This window comes from Acinonyx jubatus, chromosome B4, assembly GCF_027475565.1.
Source record: "Acinonyx jubatus isolate Ajub_Pintada_27869175 chromosome B4, VMU_Ajub_asm_v1.0, whole genome shotgun sequence".
In the NCBI taxonomy this organism is placed as follows: domain Eukaryota; kingdom Metazoa; phylum Chordata; class Mammalia; order Carnivora; family Felidae; genus Acinonyx; species Acinonyx jubatus.
The window spans coordinates 22,225,565-22,243,187 of record NC_069387.1 but is presented as its reverse complement, the minus strand read 5'-3'; the positions used below and the strand labels follow the sequence as shown (position 1 = coordinate 22,243,187).

Below are 17,623 nucleotides of genomic sequence, written 5' to 3'. Positions count from 1 at the left end.
CAAACCCATTCCTGGAGAGAGTACAGAGTAACAGCCAGTATGACTAGAACACATTAAAAATTTGGAATTTTGTCTTCGTGGGAGAGATTCCTTCTCTAAGGCTCTTTTGTCATTCAAGCCTTCAGTAGCGACGTGCCCCTCAAATTTTCCTCTCCAGCTACAGTTATGTACCCCGAAGAGACAATGAGTAGTCAACAGCCAATCACTTAAGGGCCAGCGCAACTGTCAAGACTCTATCAACTCTTCCCGTGTACCAGATTAGATCACCAGAAATCTACAGAGTCCAAGAAAATGTGCCTTCTACCAACATGGCTTCACACTGGGTCCCGGGATTTTGACTTGTTATGTAAGGACGTAGCTGTATGAAAAACCTTTTCATAAGACAGCCGTTATTAAATACAACTATTACATAATACGCTGTCAACGACATTAAGATGCAGGAGTTCTTGGGTTATAGTGCTTTAGATTCTTTTTTTTTTTCTAATGAACTGGTATACACCTCGTCTTAAATAATGGAATCCATTTGACTCAGTACATTTCTCATTTTATCTTCTTTTTTTGTCTTTGCTGCAATTATAGCAATTATCCCTATCTTAATTTTTCTGGCACACATATTGTGCCCAACTGCTACTTGTGTTAATTCTTGTTTTAATGGTTCTTATATACTTTTATTGTCTTTGAATGAGCCAAATCAAATCTATTTTGGATGTGGAGAGGTATAAATAACAGATAAAACTTGCCACACTTTCATGTGTTGTCTTATGAAACCTGATGAAGGGTTCTTTTTTGAATAAGAGTATTTTTTACATCAGAAAAAAAGCAAAAACATTACCTAGGAGTCTGGGTTAGGATGGGGTATCACAGCTGTGACAGACAGAGACAAAGATTTCACACTGGCTTACTGGCAGGTTGATGTCCTGAAATAGCTTTGGAAATTTAAGTCACCTATCTAGTTATCTAACCCCATAGCTTCACCTGCAGTATTGAAATGTTTTATGTACACTTTCCAAAAAAGTGACCTGTAATTCAGGGTTAGCAACACCCCAGCTGTAGAGGAGGAGACAGAAGCAGCAGACCTCAAGTCTCCAGGACCCCTCATCGTTACGACCTACCAACGACAGACCCTGTAAAGTAACGGTGGCCTGGGAGGGCTCTGACCCTTAAAATGAATCAAATCTTCTATTCGTCTCTGTTGATGGCTCTCCTGACCTGCATCCGGTCTGTAAAGTATCCTCAAGATATTGTTCAAGGGCCTGGATCTCCTCAGGTATCATATTAACTAAACACTTTCTTCAAAGTCTGAGAAATCTGTTACAGGGTTTCAACCCAGGAGTTAATAGCAAGAGATTTCGAAAGGCATCTGATGAACTTTATCTTTTCAAAATAAGCACAAACACACCATGAATCTACACAGTAATCTTTTACAAGAACATTCTTTCTTACGGGTGAATTGAGAGCCAAGAGGGTAAACTTGAATAAGGAAAGAAGTTTCCTTCTTTCAGAAAACCTCATGGATGAAAACCCATACTTACATCACAAAACCACGCTCCACTATACCAGAGGATTTCTGGAAATATTCCCACAAACCCATTTTTTTCTTAGCTTAAAGATTGATTCAGTTCTGGGGCATCTGGATGGCTCAGTCGGTTAAGCCTCCGACTTCGGCTCAGGTCATGATCTCACTGTGAGTTTGAGCTCCGCGTCGGGCTCTGTGCTGACAGCTCAGAGTCTGGAGCCTGCTTCGGATTCTGTGTCTCCTTCTCTCTCTTTACCCCTCCCCCGCTTGCGCTCTATCTCTGTCTCTCAAAAATAAATAAACATTAAAAAAAAAAAGATTGACTCAGTTTACAAAAACTACCTTTCAGGACATTCATTACATCACGTGCAGCAAGAAAAGTAAGAGGCAATCCTTTTGACTCACCCAATATAGTCAAATTAAAGTATTCACGGACTTCTGTTGTATAGAGGAAATTTCTTCGTAATTTCTTTCTTTCCTTTTTTTTTCCTTCCCCCAAACCCCTGGTCTATTTAATGTTTTTACTCTGTGTGTGTGTGTGTGTGTGTGTGTGTGCATGTTAGCAGTTTAGCATAGCTCATTTTCAAACGAAATCTTACATAAAACTACAATCTTTATGGCAGAGAAAACTCCACAGAACTCTAGAATTGTAGGAAACACAGTTGAAAAACCCTGTCTCCAAGTCATTCTTCAGTGTACTGCCAAGTCTCTAGAAGTCATCAGTTTGTATCTACTGGTAATTATATTTTCTGAAACACACAACAGGAAGCACTACATTTTCTCTGCAAACACAGGAATCAGGGTTTGTATCAGTCAGGGTTCACTTGCAGAGCCTGAACCAGCTCCGGCTAATTTAAGCAGAAACTGACTTATTGAATGGTTTGCACAACCACTGAACTGAATTTCCACTGTAGAGCTGGGACACCGCAGAACCCGTTTGACAATGAGGAAGCTTCCTGCCACCCTGAATGGCTAAGACTCCAAAGCCCCTGCTGCCTTGAGCAGTAAAAGCTGTTAATACCATCAGCGATTCAGGCCACACTTGAGCCCTAGGTACCAGAAAAAGGGGTGCCTTGCACTTTGATTCTAAACACTAGCTTTAGTGACTACACCCTGGGATAATGACAAATGATCCTAAAGAAAAGCCAAAAGCTTTCATATGTGCCTTGGTCCCTACTGGTGGAACCCAGAGCACTGGATATTCCAGAATGAGTCTACATTGCAGCACAGTAGAAGGTAGGAGTGGACAATGCCAGCCAGCCACCATACCCACCCATGCCTGTCTGCTTAGTTCCATGCTAGAGAAAATACTCTCCTTTGGTTGCACCCTAAAAAGATCAGGAGTGTGCCCCAGAACCAACTGACTTGCTACAAAACTCTCTTTGTAATTTTTTGTTTTTACATTACATCTCCATCATCATTGGTGCTCGGGACAACAAATTTCATACCTGTTTCACTTACTCTGTAGAGCAATACTTCTTTGCATTTGTCTGACATTGATTTTAACTATCCACAGGCTAAGCCTTCATGCTGAAACAGTAAAGTGCTCAAATATGAGTCTTATAGTCTCTGCCCCAACCCTTCTTGGCTTTCCACTTTGTAGACGGGGGCGGTTTCCTCAACCCTTTGCTCTAACATCCTACCCATTCTTGTGCACAGGAACAGAGATTCCGGCAACCATGAACCCTTTGTCCCCCCCTCAAATCACTCTCAGAGAATGACCACCCTCGCCGTTACCATTCTGGAATAAAAGAACAGACACAGAGATGCTCAGGAATTCACATGCGCTGAGAAAATTCTCCCTCAGTTAGTCTAAAATCCTCCCGAGCCGTTTAAAATCATTCTTGTTTGTCGAGGCTGAGTCTTTAAAAGGCAGTTTGTTACAGAAGTGGCAATGCCTCTGGCTGCCGGCTTGGCATGGGAGCTCTCTTTTCCACAGCTAAGTGTTCAGAATATGGTCAACAAAGGCATCTGGCTGCAGCGAGGAGGAAGTTGCTGCTGCTGTTCTTATTTTCACGGGAGTTTTATTTTCAAATTCCTGAGGGCACACAGAAGGGTGGGAACATCTTGTGGCTACCCTTTCCCCAAAGCCGACTGTGGAGCCTCTAGACATCAGCCCCTGCCCATGGTCGCATTCCAGACAGGCATTTATAAGACAGCAATGATTAAAAGCAAATGGCTCCGTCGTTAAGGCCCAGACCTAGTATCAGCGGGACATTTTTTCACGGAAATTATTGCTAAAACCAAAACTCGACGGCAGAGCGGTTTTTACTTTATTTTGTGGACTTCCTTTCTCCTCATCTTCTCCATTTTCACCGAAGAGAGAGGGAAGGGGAAATGGCATGAGTTCCATGGAGAAAGAGTGCATCCAGGCTCCGGATGGGTAGAGCGCGGCAGGGAAGTGAACCTACAGAGTTGGCCCATCGTTGCAACCTGACCATGTTATGGATCCGAGACCCTGAGCAGATGTCTCTATGTACCTCTCTGCTTTGTAGATCTCCAAGAATGACCACCTTTGCCTTCAGCATGGGAAAGGGCTCGTGGGTTTTGCTGTCATCGGGCCGTGCCTGCAGTCCCAGAGTCCCCTCCCCGATGGGAAGCCCGCATCCTGCGTGAAGGGAGAGTGCTATGCAGACACCAGCATATCTAACTTCCCTGTGCTGAACAACGGCTCGTGCTCTCCCCGCCCCTTGTCTCTCCTCCACGCCTTCTGAAAGCCTCTGTGACACACGATGTCCACCAAGCACCGTGCCCAGCCCCCCTGGGCTCCTCTCATCCCTTGAATATGCTAAAGTACTGGAAAGAGGGAATTAGTCAGGTGGAAAAATGATTAAGCAGGCAAGTTTATCTCCAGGCACAGGCTGCCTGAAGTGAGAGCAGGTTTCGTGCCCTCCAGGGAGCGAGAGTGGTTTGAGGATTCTGCGTGCTCCTGGCCCCCACTCTCAAGGAGCCCAGGTCTCTTCCTGGTGCTGCCTGAGCTGGGGGAAGCCTCCTCTCCAGTGATTCCTTGTCCAGGTGCAGAAGCTTGGCCTCCACAGACGGGTCCTGGAGGTGCACATGGTGCAGCCCCTCGGGTGAGGAGAGAGAAGCACTATCCTTGGGTGCAAAATTTAAGGGGCCTCCCCAAAGTCAGCAATCAGGATAAACAATATTTTCATGTGAAATTTTTAAAAACCAAAATCAGTGCAAAAATCCATTATGGACAAACTATGACAATTTTAAATAAAGACAGGATCGCCAGGGCTCCGGGAGAGATCTGGAAATTCTGCAGAGGCATGTAAAGTGACAGTGCACAGATCCCCAAAGTTAACCGGGGCTTCCAAATGGCACCGGCGCTGGGTCTGCCGGAGGCTGCGGCTGGGTCCCCCATCCGTGGAGTCATCACCACGTTCCTCTGCCACTAAGTGCTGGAGGCCACCCACTGCTCCTGGTCCTGGGCTCTCTGGGGGACCCGCTCTTCCCGGAGCCTGTGTGTGCATATTAAATAAAGCCAGGCACACTAGGGATTTTCCCGAACACAAGGCTGAGCAAGGCCCCCGGCAGGGAGATTGTGTTTAGACTCTCCCTGACTCACACTTTCCTGTTTATTTCCCATCCCGGCTCAACTGAATGACGCCACGAGGCTAGGTGCGGCTAGGAGGACATTCCCAAATTGGCCACCAAGAGGCGGCCAAGGGCAGAGCCAACGCCCCTGGCCTTGCGCCAGCCTCCTTTCTGGAACCGTGGCTCTCCTTGCTTGCTTGGGCCAACTTCTCATTGCTCTCCTCTCTGCTCACTGTATTCCTTTGTTTCTGCCCGAGAGTTGTAAAGCTCACAGGCCAAAAAGTGCCTTGCGGAGCTGGAAGAATAAACACCTTGGATACATTTTTTTAATCTGCCGTGACTCTGCACTCGCCAGAACGTCAGAGCAAGGTGTGCTCAGGAAAACCGAGCCCCTTGCAGAGAAGCACGGCCACCTCACGAGAAAACACCAGCCACGCTCAGCCATTCGTAGGGCAAGGCAGCTCCTGGTCCCGGCAGCTTCTCTGCCCCCACTTGCTTCCTGAACACCGCCGGGATCTACCTGCACTCCCAGCTGTGCCTGGATGCTGGAGGAAAGTCCTGCCAGCCAGACAAAGGATGCACTGTCCAGCAGGCTCAGTGTTCCCCAGGTGTGGAGGAAGGCGCACAGGCATTTCTTATCTTCACTTTATTTTGCAAAGCACAGGCTATCTTTACGGAGACCTGAACCTCACTCATTTCCTGCAAAGCACAAAAGAGAAACCCCCCGCCCCGATGGGCACAAACTCGGTGGGGGTAAAGCACGGAGCGCTGTCATCCAGATTGGAGCACCCCAGCCGCGTGCTGGTGTGGAAGCCTGTGTCGTCGGGACACTGTCCGGGCCCAGGGTCCCCCTATGTGGCCCTTTCCTTCACCTGTATGTGAGGTTGATAGGAAACGGGGGCCTGTTTCTGCTGTCTAACTATGGGACCTCAAAAAACAAAAAACAAACCAAGAAAAGATAAAAACAGATGTTTTGTAATTTTCTTCTGTAATTTGTAAAATTACAAATATAATTTGTAAAAAAAAAAAAAAACCCTGCATTATTAACCTAAGAGGAACTATACACAATTTAATGTAAAAAAGTAGCATTGGTAATGCAAATAATAATAGTTTGGTTTCTTTTAAAGGACAGCCAGCACAATGTCTGAAACCAGTTTTCTTATCCTCTGCAACCAAGGGAACAAAATCGAGATTCCTCCTCACAGCTTTCTGCTCTTTTCTCCTTCACGCAAGGTATCTGCTAGGTTTTATGTGGCATAATTTAGCTATTTTCTGCAGGGTCCAGCCCTGAAGCCGTTTGTGGGTTGATTCTGTCCCTGTCCGCTCTTACCCCATGACCTCATCTATCTGCAAAAACAAGTACTGACCTGGAACCTTAAAATGGCAGGTTAAGCTTATGAAATGGGCAGAGAGGTCTAAATCCTTACGGCTTGTACATTTTGTTAAAGGGCCCAAAACTTCTTCTAAAGCAAAGCAAGATAGAAAGCGAATTTCCAGTCTACAAAAGCAAATGATCGTTGGTAAAGGCAGAACAATAGAATCCTTCTGCTTTCCCTAAAAGCTTGTTGAAAGGAAAAGCGATACGAAACACACGCCCCCTGTGCTGGTGGGAGAAACAGCCCTGTGTTTACGGCTGTCACTAACAGTCATGGGGCCTAGCCCGAGTTTGGACGTGCTGTTTCTTCAGCTTGAGGCAAAAGTAGTGAAGTTCCCTAGGACTTGTGTTATGACAAAACGAGATCTAATTAATATTCGGATGCAAGGATGTGTGCTCAGAAGCATAAAAATACATACGTGCAGTAATCACAAGGCATCAGAAACTGCCCACCGAGGCTTACCCAGAGATCTTTCTTTCGTCTGGTTGGTTGACCTCACCACCGGGAGACTCGCTCGAGTTCGGCTGCCTCTGGAAAAAGGACTTGGAACTTCTCCCTCAGACATGGCTTCCAAAGAATCACCAGACGTCTCTGATAAATGCTCGACAGGGTCGCCCAGATTGGGAGGTTGAGGACTGTGAGACAGTTTGGGGCTTCTTGTCTGCAAAAGGCAGTTGAGAGAAAGTAGGAAAATAAATGACTATTAATTATGCTGAAAATATTTGCAATGCCATCAAGGTCTGCCGATCCTGGCAAACAGTGTGGTAGGGAAAAAACTCCATCAGAAGACTGGACACAGAAAACTGAAAACCCAGTGGGTCAAAGTACCAGTTGTGAAAGTTACTGGAAAAAAAAAACAAACTGCCCCCAAGTATCCCATTAAGATTTTTATCACTGCTCATCTGTACAAATGCCACCTTGGGCAAGGAGCTGCAGGCAAGCCACATCATGGGAAAGAATGATAGCAAATCAATTCCTTTGGCCAAATTCTAAGAGTTGTTATGACAACAGATGGGATTGTGCGTGTTTAAATATGCCTCAATGGATGATGCACTCACCCCACAGTAAACCGAACACAGCCAGTCCTTCAAAGTCTTACAGCAAGACTGTTTCCAAAATCCGTAAACTCAGATTGTGAGGGAGATATTTATATCACAGTTGAATTTCTTCTTTTGAGGCCCAAATCCCATAGGTAAGATTGTGTCTACCTTTGGTTATTACTGACCTTGCTAATCAGCAGGAAGTGTTTATAACAACTTACACACACACTCGACACATAATTGCATTTTTAGTTATCTATACCACAATGCAGGAAATTTAATGTGGAAAATGCCCATAACCTATTAGTCAATAACATTCCTTGAACATGGACTACTGGCTGAGCATTGTGGGAGATGCAGAAAAGAAGAGACAACATGTTGCCTAGGGTCAAAACGTTCGAGAACTGATTGGTACAATTAGTGAAGGGCAAAAGGTAACACAAGACAGTGTGTAACCAAGTGTCAGCTATGAACTATGTGGTACATCCAGTCACCTTTTCAACAGACATATATCGAGTACCCACCATGCTCCAGGCACTGTGCTCGGTACTGGGCCAGAATGATGCACAAAACCCACATGCCCCTGCCCTCATGGTGTTTACAGTCTAGTCAGGGGACCAGCACCGAAGGCGAATTCAAGGTGCAGTGAGACTCTGCTAACTCAGACTGGTGGGGGTGGGGTGCTTGAGTGGAGAATCAGACACGGAAACGGTGTTCTCAAAACAGAGGGAAGCTGTGGGGCGCCTGGGTGACTCAGTCGGTTCAGCGTCCGACTTCAGCTCAGGTCATAATCTCACAGTCCATGGGTTCGAGCCCCGTGTCAGGTTCTGTGCTGACAGCTCAGAGCCTGGAGCCTGTTTCAGATTCTGTGTTTCTCTCTCTTTCTCTCTCTCTGCCCCTCCCCCGCTTGTGCTCTCTCTCTGTCAAAAATAAACATTAAAAAAAAAAAAGAGGAAAGAGGTAAGCTGGGAGGAGGGGGTAAACCGGAGGGTAGGGATAAAGAGAAGGAGAGGCATTCCAAGTGGAGGGCGGCAAGTGCAAAGTCCCCGACGCAGAAGGAGGTGACAAGCCCTGGAGGCTTGCTGGGGCAGGTGTCCAGCAGAGATCAGATCACAGAGCCTCAGAGTCAAGGTGAGGGTGCTCATTCGGATTCTAAGATACCAGAACTCCACAGAGGAATTTTAGGCAGGCCAAGAGGCCAGGGGGCCAGGATCAGATACATTTTTTTTGAAGATCACTGGAGCTATTGTGTGGAGGTCAGAGATTATACTGTGGAAGGTCAGAGAAAGGGAGTCAGCACAAGTAGGGGATTAGGCTGAATAAATGCATGTCCGCTTTCCCCTCTCGCACTGCCCATCATGACCAGCATCGCATGATTCCAGGCACCTTCTGGAAGGCAAACTGATCAGAATTAATCAGGCAGGTGAGTTTTCTCTTACTAAGATACCAAAGGTGCTGAGGGGCTGGTGGCAGGCTACAGGCAGTCCACAGCAGCTAGTTTTGGGGTTTACTTGCATTCTTGAATTTCCTTTAAGACTTCCCAAGGCTGCCACTGCATTTTGAAGTTAAGCACCGAGACACTTAACTCTCTAGGCAGGAGCAACTTCGTGGGTGGACACCCTATGCCCCACACAGGACCCCACACTTAATAGGGTTCCATGCTTGGCTTAGTGTTCTGCTGTGGCTGTCTTGAAACTCTTAGTGATTTTTGGAACAAGGTACGGTGAAAATTATCTAGCCAGATACACCAGGGAACCCTGTGAGGGTAGAACGATCAGTTTCTTTCCCCTCTTTCTTGCTAAAAGTACAAGGAGACCCCTCTTGGCAGGGGCACTCTTGCAGTATCTACACGCTCGCTCCTTGCTACATCTCTCAGGACCTTTCCACAGAGGAAAACTGGAAACGGGAAGATCAGCACACTCCCTGAGGTGTGGAATGTGGCTTCCGGGAGAGGATCAACCTGGGTGTTCCACAGGAAACTCTCGGCGCAGATTACTTGCCAGAAAGGACAGCCATTAACAGTGAAATTGTCTCGTTGGGTTAATTCTTGTGCGCAAGCCCCCAAAGTGGTTTATTCCCAGATTTATTTTCCATAAAGTCTGCTTCTGTAATAAAGATTGGGATCTGGCTTTGGCACCCTGTGAGAATATTACTGGACTAGAAAAATCTTCCTTAAATCACTGTGTGGCTCACTAAGGTCTAGATACATTCGTAGGGTCTCCAAAGAAGTAGTTACCTGGCTGCTACACTCAGCAGAATACCAAGGTAAGATGTCCTCACTGTGGCTTAAAAAAAAAAAAAAAAAAAAAAGAGAGACCACACATTCGATTTAGCAAAATAGCCAAGAAATAATATTACTTGAAGCAACATGGCCACGTCGACGACCTCTGCCGTGTGGTCATCTCTGCAACCCACGGCACCTATGGTCCAGTTGATGAGTTGTCATTTTCCATTGCAAAAAGGAATAATCCTCGAAGAAAATCAGAATCAAATTTCTATTTCTTGTACAGGGTCATCGTGGTGGTAGTGTGCATAAAAATAGAAATATAAGGGGTAATCTTTTTTTTTTAACTTCCTGTACACAGCTACTTAGTTCCAAGTATAAATTTCCTCTCTTTTTTCTGTGCCATTCATTTTCCCACTGCAAACTATCACTGCATATTAGCAATCTCCTCACAGGGTACCCCCTCCCAGATGCCAGCTCGCTGCTGAGACATCATTTAGTGCAGGGAAAAGACAGTGGAAATTGCTGACACTAACTAGTGTCAGATACTCTGTGATTGGATATACGAAAAAAGAAAAGTCAAAAAGCATTCGGAACAGGGTCTCTGTATGCAACACAGGGCTAGGCTCCTGGGGTTAGAAGCACTGCTTTCTGGTTCTTGAGATCATAAGGCATTTAAGGGATATTTCGGGGCCAAGGATAATATATACATAACAGCTGGGCAAGAAGAACTAACTGTGAGTGCAGAAAGGGTTTGGGGGAGTAGCTGTTGACACCGAAGGGTGGGTCAGGAGAGGAGGAAGAACGTGGGTGAACATGCTAAGAGACACCCTGAGTGGAGTCACGCACCTGCACCCGTGTCCTCAGGTCTTTAGGCACTCGGGGACACACAGGAGAAGGTGGGACAAGTGCTGGCCCCTTAAGGGACTTGTTCCCCTGGGCGCACGCTGAGGCATGATGTCACTCTGCTGTGTCAACTGAACCAACAGATACATCGTCCAAAGCAGTGCAGTCCCAAGCTGTATCCTTCCCTAGGCAACCCCGGGGCAGGATTTTGCCTCCTGCTAACCTCTTTGGTAACACTGAACACATGGAGAAGTTTCACTTTTATTATTTGACTTGATGCTCAGCAATCTTTGAAAGAGTTCCTGCCCCCAAACGATGTCCCTGTTCTCTGAGGAATTCTTCCCTGCCCACGTGGATAAGCACCTGAAGCCCCATGTCCCATACTTAGGATGCACAGACATTGCAGCTACCCGGGGACAGTCCTGCTTTTGCCTGTTGTCCCAGTGTGATTATTAGTAGAAATGCCCTTTCACTCTCAAGCATGTACTGGCATGAGCAATTAAGTGTAGAGTCACCCATTCCCAGCCAGTCTCAGCTGATTGGACCAAGTAGTAGCCACCTGACTTGGGCTGGACCAATCATATTCTCTCCCTTAAACATGGAGACCTGGGACACAGGAGCTATTTCATTAGTGCCTCATGAGAATTTGAAATGTGAGGCCATATGAACTCATGGCTGAAATTGACAGGGAATGTGAAACAGGGAGAGTGCAGAGAAAGGATGAGGCAGATCTGTTCAAGAAAACAGACAAGAGATGTTCATGACCTGAAAGACAGACAGCATCTATCTGGGCCACTGGGCATCTCGGTTTCTGATTCCAGCACATTGTGGGGGGCCTTTCCCACGAATTCCTTCCAATTATTTCCATTTTGGTTCTTAAACTAGTTTGAGATGACTTTGTGCCTTGCAACAAGCCATCACTTGACAAAGACCAATTCTAACAGCTCCCCTGCCTGGGCTGTTAACAATGCTAGCGTGTTTCCAATATTAGCAGTAAGACACGGAGAAAGCTAAACTCTTCAGAGTTTGGCTCCCATTATTTTGTAGTTCATAGAGCTCTCTTTAAAAACTCTTTTTAAAAAATCTCTTTAAAAAGCATGATGTAGGGTTACTAAGATGTTATTTTGCAAAGGCACCCAAATATGTCTTATTGAAATTTTCACTGCGTATGCTATTATTATTACACAAGAAAGGAGAGGTTCAATAACAAAAAAGGGGGGGCAGGATGCTCACACGCTTTCAGATTTGGCCTGATAAAGAAGTCTTTACATTGGGAGTTATTCCCATTTGGCTCAGGCGAAGTCTCCATCAGGCATCGTCTACAGCATGGCATTTGGAGTTTCTGCCCTAAGCTCCTGAGCGAGAGCTGACCCTCACTGGGGAAGACGTGTGGAGCAGTGGATGGTAGAAATGTTATGTGAGCCATATGAGCAGGACTCAAGGGTTTGGAAGGCTGCATTTCCCTCCCTGCTTCATGGAGACCCATGATACCAACCATCCTCCCCTCTGTTTCCATCACCGCCTTCTAAACGTTTACCTCAAATCACCAACTGACCTCAAACGTACAAACCCAAATGGGAAGTCCTTTGGAGTCATGCACAAAGGGATGGTTTGTGTAAACCTGGCCATCTGAACTCCATTTAGCCTTTCTAGTCTTCCCTTCTTCAAAGAGGACTTTCTGTCACCAAGAGATGCTGGGGTGACAGGCTTCACGCAGATCCCCCCTTTGCTTCATCTGCAACATGCACAGAATGGTCCTCTAGAAAACGGTGACGGGAGCGAGCAGGGACTAACAAACTGATGCCTGCTTCACTGTGATCGACACACGGTAATCTCATTAAACCCTCGCTGCTTCATGATACTGGTTACCGCTGAGAAAACAAATCATTTACACAACTTGCCTGAAATTCTAGCAAGTGAAGCAACTGGGACCACGTCTGTAAGATTCCAGAGCTGGCGGTCAGTGGTAAAGTCATTTAACCAGGAGTCTGGAGACGCTGGCTCCAGTTCAGCTTCTACCAAAAAGTGGGTGGTATTTAGCCTAACTAAGTCATAGTTTCTCATCTGTAAGACCAGAGGCTGAACTAGTTGGTAGTGAGTCCTTTCAGGAGTAAAATCTCGTAACTTAGGGGTGCCTGGGTGGCTCAGTCGGTTAAGCATCTGACTTCGGCTCAGGTCATGATCTTCCTGGTTCCTGAGTTCGAGCCCCGCATTGGGCTCTGTGCTGATGGCTCAGAGCTGGAGCCTGCTTCGGATTCTGTGTCTCCCTCTCTCTCTGCCCCTGCCCCGCTCATGCTCTCTCTCTCACTCTCTCTCTCTCTCAAAACACACACACACACACACACACACACACACACACACACTTAAAATTTCCTAACTTAGTCATACACACTACACAAAGAAGCAAAAACCATGTCACTCAGACTTTCATTTACTAAGATTTCCTTCAAATTATTTACCTGATTGCACTTGCTTGATAGAAACGTGCGGCTTAGCTAGCACTAAGATTTAGGTTTCCACACGTTCCTCCCCAAGTGCATGCAACATGGTTGCACAGCATTAATTTTTAAAAGACTGCCACACTTGCACTTTATCATCATGAACAAATATTTGCTGAAATGTTCACCAGGAGCATTATGCTGTACGAGGAGATCAAATTTATTCTTATTCTTCGCACTGCTGTTGTATTTGGAGACCAAAGCCAAAGAGAAAGGCAAGTTTAAGCTAGAGGCTTTGATGATGGGTTTCCATTCCCATTTTTCGGACCCCTCGAAGTCAAAGTTGAAATGCCGAGATCCAGAAAAGGAAACCTGCAAATGTAGCTTTATATAATATGTTCACCTTCAGGAGTGGTGAGGCGTCTGGTTAGCCAGGTGACTCACGTCACTTCAAATTATGTCATATTTTGAAAACAAAACTCAACGTTGCCTTCCTGAAGTTTTGCATCATCCTAATTAGTGCCCAGTTTCCACAGAGAATTCAGAAATGTGACATTTCAAACGTATCTGGAATAATTCATTATGCTAATAAAGTTGACTTTGGATAAAAATAGGTTTCAACTGTGCAACTCCACTCATACCTGGATTTTTTGGATAAATACAGTACATACTGTAAGTATATTTTCTTTTCTTTACGATGTCCTCAGTACCATTTTCTTTTCTCTGGCTTACTATATTGTAAGATTACAGTATATAACACATATAATATACAAAATATGGGTTCACTGACTGTTTACGTTATCAGCAAGGCGTCCAGTCAATAGTAAGCTATTAGTGGTTGTTCTGGGGGAGTCAGAAGTTATACACACGGATTTGACTGTGTGGGGGGTCGGCTCCCCAACCCCTGCGTTGTTCGAGGATCAGCAGGACTCATCAACTGACTTGGTTAATTTGATCACGACATTCAGACACTTTAATCTCTTTAATTCTTGTACTTGGGGAGCTTTTGACTCAAACCTAGTTAAAATTCTGACTTGAGTTGAAGAGAACTTTCTGGCTGTTAAGTACTCTCGTGAAAGATTCAAGGTGCAAACTATTAGAAGTTAACAACAATGGATCATCCCCAGACTTTCGTTTTCTCTCTCATCCCGCTCCATGTTCCTCTGGCTTCCGGAGAATTAACGAGCTGTCGCTAAGGAAAGTTTAAGTTTCTCTACTCACAGAGTCCTTTCTACAAACCATAGCACAATCACTTGCCTTCCTTCTTTGCCTCTCCTTGTTTACAAATGACTTTACTTTTAAAAAATTTTTAATAAGTGTATTTATTTATTTTCAGAGAGAGAGAGAGAGAGAGAGAGAGAAAGAGAGAGAGAACAAGAGGGAGAGGGAGAGGGGCAGAGAGAAGGACAAACAGAATCCTAAGCGGGGATGCAGGGCTCGAGCTTACAAACTGTGAGATCATAACCTGAGCCGAGATCAAAAGTCAGACATTTAACTCTGCCACCTAGGTGCCCCCCCGAATTGTTTTATTTAATATCTACATCCAATGGGGAGGCCCGAACTCATGACCCCGAGATCAAGAGTCACATGCTCCACTGACTGAACCAGCCGGGAGCCCCTCCTTGTTTCCAAATTCTAAGGCATCTGCTGGGCTTGGAACCGGGGATGGGAAGAACGGCAAGAGCTCGCCGAGGACACCTGGCTCCCATCCTGCCTCCATCCTTACGGAAACCCACCCCAGATGGCTGTATCTGCATCGGCCGACATCAGCTCCCTTCGGGTGGCCCGGCTGCTGCCGTCAGGTAAGCCTGGGACCCACAGCCAGGCGCGCGTCGGAAGCAGCAGGCCCTGGTCTCCGCAAGGCTCTTTGGCTACTTCCCACAACTTCTGCGGCTGAGGGCCAGAAAAACAAAACCCAAGCCGCTGTCTCCTCAAGGGCCATTCTTCTGCTGATGGCCAGGCTGGGGAATAGACAGAGGACATCCACAGTTCTAGAACATGTCAGGTGGACGTGAGAACTATAATACACACGTAAGACAGAAGTGCTTGGTTTTAGAGCAATTATGAAAGTTTTGGGTGGGTCTGGTGCCAAAGACTTAGAGGAGAAGAAATCAGCTTTTATTTTTAATAGAAAATGTGAGTGCAAGCACTAAAGGGTCCTGCTGTCGGTGTAAACACACACACAACTGACTGTTCAGTGCATATCCGCGTGCCATGAGAGCAGCTCGGGGACACGTGCCAGCTTTCCAGTCAACCAGGAACTTCTGGGCCTTGCGACCGGAAGGGCTTATCTGCACAAGCCCCCCTTTGACGCCAACTTGCAACCGTGCACACCTGAGATTCTTAGAAGTCCCTTCTGCCTGAAGTTTAGCTCTGAAAATCAGTATTTCCCGTCCTCAGCTTGGATCGAGGGGACGCGTTTTCTCTGGGATTTATTTTGATGAGTTACCCCTGATAAACTCAGCTTATGCCCTGTTTCTTCAAGGGTAATATTTCAACCCCTTCCCCCGTCTTTTCACCAAAAGGGTACCCAGACATTTTTCATGATTTTCACCTGTGAAAACACAAAGATGTTTGGTCTGGAGTAAAATCAGACGACTCAGCAGTTGGGCAAAGCACAACTGTGTCTTTCGTCTCCACGTTTTCCTTCACCGTGTGTGTTACTTCGTCATCAGATCAGAAAGATGAAAAAGGCAGTGACGCCAAGTAGTCACTGGCCATTGCTTCCCTGTCTAGAGCCGGCCACAGGCATCCACACAGCGAGGCAGGCACGGCACTGAGCCACATGAGCCACGCGGGACCCCTCTGCCACCCACCTCTCCCCCTGCAAAGCCCCCTCTACAGATGCCGAGAAACCAATGACAAGGACAGCCGGTGCCGAAAAGGATGCTTCCTCATTCTTTATAGAGGCACCATGCTACACAGATCCTCTCTTTCACGTTATTTCTGTGTCACATGAATCTTTTGAGGTATTAATTCTCTTGTCCTCTCAGTTGTCAGCAACAAACAAACAAAAATTATGGAACATCTACTCCTGTCGCTTATTTCCTGAAAAAAATTGCCAAGCCTTTGCGTTCTAAGGTCTTCCCAGGGGAAGGTCTATTAACATTGTCTTTATGCTACAGAGGCCAACAGGAAGACCTTCTCCCTAGATTGGTCTTAGGAGGTAAAGGCATTTGGAAAATAAATATGGTGGTGTCCTCCCACCCTCCACTGGGTGAGGAGGAAGGTTGCCAATTGGGCAGGAAAAGGGGGGATGAATGACTATCCAGGACCAGCTGGAGCATGCTAGTTTTATTGGTGGTGGTGGTGGTGGCCGCCATGGTGTTCTTCAAATTATGAAGACCTGGATTCCATTTACAAGGAGTGTCCCCACTGGGGAAGGCGGATGTAGGGCATGTTTACAGTGTTTGAAACCGGTTCCAAACTTACCCAGTTTTATGGGACTAGATGCATTCCTTAGGATTGATTTATGACCCCAAGTGATAAGAATAAATTTCTCAATAATTGCTGAAGTCACACCAGATGAGTTTGATTTGCAAAAATTAGAAAGGTGATACTTTCTGTACTAGTGGGTCAGGGAGTGAATCTGTATATGTTACATCTATAATAGAATAAATAAACCTAGAATAACATAGAAAGCTGACTAACAAAAGTATCATGGAACCAAACAATGGAATATTACACAGTCATCATCAGGGTCTTTGAAGGATTTTTTTTTCAACTATAACTTCAGAAATGGAAGCAATACCCCCAAATATTAGCATTGGTTTTCTCTATAGGGTAGTATTCTGAGTAACATACTTTCCTCCTTATTTGTCCCAAATGAGAATAAATTGCTTCTGCAAATCAGAGATTTACAGAATGAGCATGATATTTTTAAAAAATTTTAATGTTTATTTTTGAGAGAGAGACAGAGTGTGAGTGGGAGAGGGGTAGAGAGAGAGTGGGGGGACACAGAATCCGAAGCAGGCTCCAGGCTCTGAGCTGTCAGCACAGAGCCTGATGCGGGGCTCGAACCTGTGAACTGTGAGATCAGACCTGAGCCAACGTCGGACACTTAACCGACTGAGCCACCCAGGCGCCCCTAAGCATGATATTTTTAAAGAGCAGATCAGGGGAAGGGAAGACTGTCTCACAAAACATTTAGAAGCCAGAAAGATTCTTGTCTTTGGTGACCTGAAGATACTCAAACCCACGCCTGTCTTCTCATGTGTAATCCTTACGATTAGATTCCACGTAAAAGGACTCATCCTTAAAATGGCCCCTGACATGAGGACTCAAATGCATGGGGAAAACACAAGAACGAAGAAGACACATTTTTATTTTCATGCCATGCAAAATTCTGCAGGAATCCAGAATTGGGTGGACGTCCACGTCCAAAAAAGATTACAGCTAAGAAAGAAGAGCCAAAAGCCATCCGTTATTTTTTGGACATGCGGACAATGCACTTCACCTTTTAAGGAGACAAGATTCTTGCATCCGTAGTTCTTTTTTTTCTCCCCCCTCCCATCTGCAGTTCTGCCTCCATTACTATAACTTAACTTTAGGGCTCTTAAAATTTAAAAAAAAAATTTTTTTTAACATTTATTTATTTTTGAGACAGAGAGAGAGAGAGAGAGAGAGCATGAACAGGGGAG

At 45.7% G+C, this 17,623-nt stretch overlaps 1 protein-coding gene across 19 annotated transcripts in view; it reads right to left on the bottom strand.

Moving 5' to 3' along the window:
• KIAA1217 (KIAA1217 ortholog) overlaps window positions 1-17,623 on the bottom strand; it is a 747,790-nt gene that overhangs the window by 135,644 nt on the left and 594,523 nt on the right. For all 19 annotated transcript variants that reach the window (XM_053225397.1, XM_053225396.1, XM_027073642.2 and 16 more), the window contains one exon: window positions 6,898-7,096. In XM_053225397.1, coding sequence (XP_053081372.1) covers window positions 6,898-7,096 — 199 coding nt within the window. The remainder of the gene's footprint in view (window positions 1-6,897; window positions 7,097-17,623) is intronic.